The following is an 8,186-nucleotide window of genomic DNA, read 5'->3' as shown; positions in this document are numbered from 1 at the left end:
TGAAGTGTTTTCTTTTGTCTGCTGGGTGAACGTACGTGCGTGCGCGCGTGTGTGGTGAAATGAGAGGCACTCTGCGGTGACGTAAAGGCGCGGTGCATCCTGGGAGGAGGCAAAGGAGGCGAGTGAAGAGAAGAAACCAAAGGTTAACCGCTAGCCGCTGGTGCCGCCTCGTTGCGGGCGAGCATGCGCACACGAGCTGCGGACTCGTGTACAGGTGGGTTGGCGGAACACAGCTCACCTGCGTGCTTGCACGCGACGAGGGTGCGCAAAGTGGGGCGGCCACGCGCACGTTCGCCGAGCAAGCGAGCTAACCTGCTAGCTGCTTAGCCTCTTGTGCTAACGAATTTCGAACCATTTCAACGAGTCGAGCTAACGCATGCAGCCATAATCACAATCAATGATATTGGAAGACTTTTTATTTTTCATTTGGGTTGCTAGCTGCACCCAGTGGACAAAAGAAGAGCATAGAAAACTGATGTAATTTACTGTATTGCATTTATAAGCATGTATGATGTACAGGCAACCTTGAGTGCATGTAAATGTGTATGTGAAAATAAGGATTGCTTCTGAACTTCCAATGATGAATTTGACCATGCCTAATGACACACGTTGCTGCGGTGCTTTCTTTTAAAAAGCAAATGACGGCCAATGCGGTGTGTCCTCAGGTGAGTGACAGCAGCAGGATGCCACTCCCGCCTCAGCCGCCGCCTGCCTTCACTCAGGTACACAAAAATGGGGTAGATGCCACGGACTTCCGGGTTTTACACATCAGCGCCGTTTCCGGCCACTGCTGGCCGTATTCCAAAACTCGCACCCCCACCCCTGCGCCCCCCAACCGCGCGCTCCCGCTCATCGGCAGGAGGGCGTCTCGGCTATCTGAAATCCTTCGGACACTGAGACAGACACTACAAACTCGCAGCCTCGCACCCGTCAACGAGAACGCGCAACTAAGGGGCACAAAGGCGGAAGCGCAAGTGCTGGGACGCGGCCCACACGTCGCAAACCGGAAATGGAAACAAAGTTGATGGGTGAAAACCCGGAAGTCCTGCCTCCTCCGTGGCATATAGTCCATACACGAACATGAAGCTGGCGTTGGTGATGACGTGACCCTTAACACCCTGGCTGGTCAACCAGCAGAGCTCCGAGGAGGTGAAAGGTGGCCCCGCCCTCCTGTCAGACCTCAGTCAAGGCACAGACCACCCCTACTTCCGCCTGTACCAGTACCTCCACCAGGGGGCGCCACACAAAAGTAAGAAAACAAACAGGAAGTCACATGGTCATGTTTGTCTTGGCCCTTTTTGGATTCTCGTTTTTGCCAAAAAGCTTTCCTATATGCTAGCCTGAGTGAGATGACTCTGAATTACTTGGAGACGTTTCATTCTAAAAGTGTTTAGAAAAGGTGCATGGATGCGACCTTTAAGCTTCCTTTAGCAAAGGTTACTTTGTTCTGGCCAAACTTAATGAAAGGAAAGGAAAAATATTAGCCACAATTTTACAGCAGCAATTTTTAATATTTATGCAGAAAACACAATCTACAAACACAATCACAATGTGGGTGACAAAAAAATCTGTGGCAAAAGACAGACTATCATATTACAAAAATACATAAATCGCACATCTCCAAGGTTTTAATGCATTTAATGCATTCCTGGAGTGTTTAATGGTCCTAATATTATTGTTTGACTTGAGTTTTAAAACTATAAATAAGAGATTTTCAATCTGTACATCAACATTTGTATCTGCCAATTATCCAATAATATGATAAGTGGATAGTCAATAAAGCCAAGCACTATACTGTATGTTCAAAGCAAAAAGAAGATGCGGTTCATAAATAACACCCATCCATCTATCTTAGATGAATAAAAAATTGATGAATTGCTTAACTCATATTCCACCAGCACAATATTAATCAGAATACCGCGTTTAGACCAGTGGGTGTGCATACAGCATATTATTGCAAGTAAAAAAAATTGGGTTGACTTCCGCTCTAATATGATATCAGTGTGACATGATAGTGGTGGGGTGCCTGGTGGGCCTGCAGTGCCCCGTCCTGCTGCGTTGGGCCGGGGGCGCGGGCCGTGTTGGGGCGGGGGGCGCTCCTGCTCCTGGGTTTGCTCTCCGGCCGGTGGCCCTGGCGGGGCCCGGGGGTCGTCCTTTGGCGCTGCCGCGGCCTGGGGGGCCCTGAGGTGTTGCGCTTGCTCTGTTCCGGCGGGGGTCGACGGCTCCCCTCTTTGGTGGAGATTTTCATGCATGCCAGATCCACCACACCAGCATCTACCGAAACTCAGACACAATCTGTTTCCTCCTCAGGTTATTGAATCGGTGGAGGCTGGTGTCTGCGGATCTCACGCGGCTTCGTCTGTCCTTCCTTCCTTTTCTCGGTCTCTCCTTTGGTCTCTTGAGGCCTCCCTGATTTTATGTTTTTTGGATTTGTTGGGGTCTGGATGTTTCTTGGGCTGGGGAGGAGTTCTGGTGGGGGGTGTCTGGTCGGTGCTGGATTTCACCTTCCTTGGTTTTCTTTGGTCCCCTCGGGTCTCCTGGTGTTCGGTTTAGGTGAACGGTATGAGATTTTTTTCTAATAGGTTTTCTGGTGAGCTAACAAATACACGCACGCACGCACGCACGCACGCACATACACATACTCACCCACACACACAAAAAAAAAAAAATATATATATATATATATATATATATATATATATATATATATATATATATATATATATATATACATATTAAAAAAAAAAAAAAAAAAAAGAGCAATGATGATGACATTTCCGAATGAACAATACTGAGCTCTTAAAAAAAATAAAAATAAAAATAAAAAGATTAAAAAAAAAGATAGTGGCTTCTGGGTCGCAATCAATGTTTGAGGAGCAAGGAATATTGCAGTGTAAGATGCATTCGGGGAAGGTGGGAAGCTGGATTTATCCCACTTGGATTGACGCCGTTCTGACCTCAAAGTGTGCGAGGCAAACGTAAACAACAAAGATGGCTAATTCCGATAAATTGTTTGTTGTTCTGGTTAACGCAGTCGGTCCAAATCAGGTTGTTACGTAACGTTACTTATTTCGAATAACTAAATTAATGGGGGTGGCCATTGTCGAGAAATGTCAGATTGAGGGCAATGATGTCAGGGTCCTTTTTTTTTTTCAATTTAGCAACTTGGATCTCAAAGTTCAAAGGGGCGTTCCCGTGCACACTTCCTGGTATGAGGTCGTAAAAGTCAGACTTAACACCTTTTTCTAATGCAGCATAAGAGAGAGATGAGATGGTTTTTGACTTCCTGTCTCGCTCGTAGATGAGTGCGCAGCTGGTGCGTCATCGCCCCGCCCACCACCTGGCCATCGCCATGACGACGCTCAAAGCCCTGCACCACCTGCAGTGTCCCTCCCCACGCCGCCCTCTCACCCCCATCAGAGTCGCCGTGGCCATGCCCCCTCCCCGCCATCCACCTACACCAGAGACAAGCCCCTCCCACTGGCTCCTCCCACCAAAGCCCCACCCACTTCCCTTGCCCCTCCCACCTATGGCGGGGAGACGGAGCATCTGCAACGACATGCCTCCCTCAGCAGCAAGAGGACTGCCCCTTTGCCAGGAGGCCTCACCCCCACCAGAGGCCCCGCCCCACCCCCTCCCCCTACTTCCCCCGCCCACAGGCCAACGCCTCCCTCAGGTGAGACACCTTTCATCTTCATCACATGACCTTCACATGACCTTCTCGTGTCCCTACAGCCACCAGAGAGGCTCCGCCCCCTCCTCCGTACAGGACGGCGGGTAGCCCCTCCCTCTCCTCTGACCCGCCCGCAAGGGGTAAACCTCCTCCCCCACCGCCCCCTCCTCTTCGCCATGGACTCGCCTCCCCCGTCATTCCTTGTTTGTGTGGTGAGTTCTTACAGACTCACTAGGATTACTCTAGATTACTTTTTTTTAGTGTGTCCTTGCTAATGTGCATTGCGTCAACCCATGAGATGGCTGCTAACAGGGAGTCTTAGCAATGTAGTGGCGATTTTTAGCGTTTGAGCAACTTGAATGCACTGGTTTTCACAAGAAAAGCTTGTTTTAAATAATGTCTTTGTCAGTTTTGTAGAAAAAAAGTTTGATTTGAAGTCCACATTACTGAGCCCTTGTTTACACACTTAAAATGTTTGACAACTGACTTCCCGGTTGAAGCGTTGACGGACGCCTCAACATCCTCCATTTCTTCACCTTCTAACCAGCCATCTAGTAGCTAGTTAGTGCTAGTTAGCATCTAGTTATCAGCCAGTTAGTGATCGGTTAGCAACTAGTCAGCAGCTAGTGCAGAGCAAGCTAACAGCGGCTAGTCGGTGCCTAGCTAACTAAGACACTGTTAAATTTTGTATTGTCGACGGTGGTTGTGTTTTGATTGACATTTAAAAGTTGTGTTGTTTTGTGTTTTGTCGGCGCAGACGACTTTGAGTCCAAATATTTGTTTCATCCACTGGACGACTTCCCTCCTCCAGAGGAGTATCGACACTTCGCCAAGATCTACCCTAGCAAAGCCTACTCAGGTTGCAATGCAAATGACATGCGTTGAATAATCTACAGAGGAAGCGCTAACACAGCTAATGCTTTTGTGCGTGTGATGCAGCCATTCGAGGGGCTCCCCCGCTACCGCCGGTGGGCAGGTGAACAACTGCACTGCGCTTTGATGACATCATTGCATCTGCCCTCCCCGATGTGAGCAACCATTGGAGGGTAGACGAGAAGAGATGCCGCTGATTGGAGGAGAAGAGATGTTTCTGAGTGGACGAGACAGTCCCCCGTTTTCTTTCTTCTCCTTGGCCACCATACTTGTCCTGTGGGTGGAGCCTCGCCAACGACAGATGTCACATTACTGCTCGGACTCATATTTTCAACACACTTAGCTCGTTAATGGCGTCATGCTAACTTATTTTGGCTAACATTATCACGTCACTACACTAAGGTTAATTCGGTAGGCTAGCGCCACCTTGCTAGGCTGACATTGTCAAGTCACTAAAGCTAGTGTTGTCATGTCGCTTGCTTACCATTGTCATCTCAATAGGCTAATGTTAATATCAGGTCACTACACCTGGAGTGAGGGGTGCAATGTTCTTTGACCCAATTAATTTTAAAGTACTTTTATATCAAGCATGCTTGTGCTGTTTATCATCCCTTCATTGAAAAATTAGAACCTCTGAAATCTGAATGAAGAAAGTAAAGTGATAAAAATCAATTCAGTTTTCAAAATACATTTTCTGAGCCCACACCCCCACATAGAACAAGCCCCAGGAGAGAAAAAATCCTGGCACTGCCTGAAAGTGGTTTCAATAGTAGGCAAACATTGTTATGTTGCTAAGCTAACATCATCACATTGCTCAACGAGTGTTGTTGCCGTTCAAGGTTACCTGATTCAGCTCACGTGTTAGCGTCGCCAGGTTAATATGCTAATGTTGTGAAGTATCTAGGCAAATGTTACATCACTAAGCTAATAGTAGTAGGTGAATATAGTCATGTGATGAAGGTAGCATCACCTCACTCGACTAATATCCCATCAAAAGGCTAACGTTGCTAAACTAACATCGCCAGGCCAACATAACCAGGCTAGCGTTGTCACCTTGCATTATTGCCCCCTTAGACTAACATGTTAGTATTGCTAGGTTAACATGGCCAATTCATTAGGCTAATATCGTATCAATTGGCTAATGTCGTTACGTCGCTAGGCTAACATTACCACCCTGTTAGGCAAACATGGTCGCACTAACCTCACTTCGCTTAGGTTGTCACATCGCGAGGCTAACTTCACCTTGCTAGGCCAACATCGGGGCGCTAGGCTATCATGGTCACTATAAGTAACCCATTGGTTCCACCTGTACGGCTGGTTCCTCACATGCGCGATCGGAAAATGTGCAGTTTAGGTTAATCAAACGCTAAAGCCAGTCCTGTCGGGTTTTTTTGCGTACACTACTGGAAATGGCGAATTATTGCACGGTCATATCCATAGATATGAACATTATATGTCTCAAAGCGGAGTCGACAGCGTCGTCACTGGTCCGCTATCTTAGTACAAGGGACTGCTGTGGTGCGTTGTGCTGTAGTCAGTGTTAAGGTGGATGATTTATCCACTTGAATACTCGTAACTCGCTGAATTATTTGACGGATTTACAAACAGATTGGTTTATTACAAATATTTTTCAAATTAAAGTGGCTACGATTCAGGCTGAAATTCGTAAAATCGCAGAAGTGTGAAAATCGGTCGAGAATTTGTGAGAGTTGAGCAATCAAAGTCCGTGCTCCATTTACTGTAATGTTAAGTATTCAAGCATCCCTGCCTCAAGATGGCCGCCCTGTGACAAGTTAGTTCACATTAGCTCACAGCGCGCATGAGCCCTAGTGTTTGTATATATCTATGGTAATAACCATAGACATATGGTTATATAACATAACGCTCGTCAAAGTCCGACCAACTCCCCTGAAATTGTCTGCAACTCTACAGATTTTCCAAATTCAAGTAGTAAATGAATGATATATATATATATATTTAGCACCGGTCTAGCAGTGTTGTAAAACCTGATCGATTAGAAGTGAATGCGAGGAACCAGTCAGGCAGATGGAATAGATGGGGAACGTCATTGCACGATCTGCGTGCGTATACGCAGCAGTTCGGCCATCTTGGATCACTAACCTACGGCAACTACACTAGGACAAAACACCTCGGTAATGCCTGTACAATCTGCAGTACGCATTCATAACTTGTATAATGTCTATGAAATATAGATACACAACTTCCATATCTTACTCTCATATAGATTGATAGACGTCAGTGGTGAGTGTGTGTTTTAAACTTTTATTTCGTGAGCAACAAGCCGCACAGTGGAGAACAAAACTTACCACAGACAACTTTCATATGTCTGTCCGTCTATCTAGATCAGGAGTCCGATTGTACAGGCATTATCTAGGTGTTTTTATCCCAGTGTAGTTGCCGTAGGTTAGTGATCCAAGATGGCTGACCTGGTGTGCACGTGCATGTGCATGCGCAGCTCTTGCAGCAACCGTAGATCGTGCATTGACAGGGTACTGACAGCTCGCTCGGTTAACTTCTTTATTTCATGCTAACATGGACCCATTGCTAGGCTAACCTGGTGATGTCACTTCCTGGAAGAATTTCAGCACGTTTGAATAGAAAGTGGAGAATCGTTCTTTTTTATTTCTCGTCTTTGCTGTGTTTGTGTAATGTATTGTTTGCTCAACTGTGAAACAGCATCCTTCTGAGTATGTTTTTTATTTTGAAAGGTATACCTGTTTATGGTCATTTTCTGTGGCAGTGGTTATGTGATATGCCAAGTTGCACTTTTACACTTGCTGTAATCATGATAATAATCAGACCTATAATTAGTAGCTCAGATTATTTTTTCACACACAACTAAACAATGAAAATGTATTTGCTGCTGTAGTTTACATTCCTAACGATCATGAATTAACTTACTGTTTCATCTTTCAAATCAACCAAAATCAATAAACATGTTTCATTATTACACTCACGCAAGATCTTTGTTTAAATAAAACGCACGTTTCATTTTCTTCTCCTTTCCTTTCTCCCTTTTACATTTTCCTTTCAAAAAAGCGAAATATTGTAACAAGCAAGGTAAACTTATTTTCGTTGCATATTTGCTTCTTTTTTACGCAATGACAAAAGCGTTTTCAAGTCATGAATAAATTCTGAGAAGGCGGGCTATCTCCATTTGGAACAATCAATATTATATTTAAAGCTGCTCTTTGTAACAATTTTCCCGAAAATGTATTTACAATAGTCTTTTTATTTGACCATTTATCTTCTAATTAGTAGATTAAGACATTAGCTGTTCACAATGGGAACTCCTGTGAGCCTCTGCAATAATTTTCAGACTTGATTCGGGTTCGAATTTCCAGCCCTCTGTGTGTGGATGTGATGTCATGTACATGAAGAAGTTATTGTGCAATTATTGTTTTAAAAACAAAATTGTGCAGTTTCATTTTTCGGGCAGTAAAATTCAATTTTCTGCATTCAGCAGCTTTAACCATGAACAAAATGAATAAGACAAAACAGAAACTTCCAAGTTGACCATGAAAAAAATAAAATAGCAGTTAAAGATGTGGAGCCATATTGAGTTTTATTGATAGCTATATTTTATTTTAGGTCCGTCCAGAAACCCTGAAATATCGGG

General features: G+C 45.0%; 1 protein-coding gene across 4 annotated transcripts; it reads left to right on the top strand.

Moving 5' to 3' along the window:
• Positions 1-81: 81 nt before the first annotated feature.
• On the top strand, positions 82-7,519 carry LOC147181525 (uncharacterized). Of its 4 annotated transcripts, none has more exons than XM_086094511.1 (7): positions 82-214; positions 666-722; positions 1,138-1,249; positions 3,302-3,676; positions 3,736-3,885; positions 4,431-4,532; positions 4,613-7,519. In XM_086094511.1, exons 2-7 carry the CDS (start codon positions 684-686, stop codon positions 4,651-4,653), a joined length of 819 nt encoding a protein of 272 aa, XP_085950637.1. In that variant the 5' UTR covers positions 82-214; positions 666-683; the 3' UTR covers positions 4,654-7,519. The 4 variants fall into 4 exon arrangements, with proteins under 4 accessions (XP_085950637.1, XP_085950628.1, XP_085950609.1 ...); XM_086094502.1 differs by having other exon boundaries at positions 1,135-1,249; XM_086094483.1 differs by having other exon boundaries at positions 105-214; positions 636-722; positions 1,135-1,249.
• Positions 7,520-8,186: the final 667 nt, after the last annotated feature.

Source organism: Leptonotus elevatus, chromosome 1, assembly GCF_054856555.1.
Source record: "Leptonotus elevatus isolate MCC_2025b chromosome 1, RoL_Lele_1.0, whole genome shotgun sequence".
Lineage (NCBI taxonomy): Eukaryota > Metazoa > Chordata > Actinopteri > Syngnathiformes > Syngnathidae > Leptonotus > Leptonotus elevatus.
The sequence above is the reverse complement of the archived record's forward strand: the minus strand, read 5'-3'. Positions and strand labels throughout refer to the sequence as shown.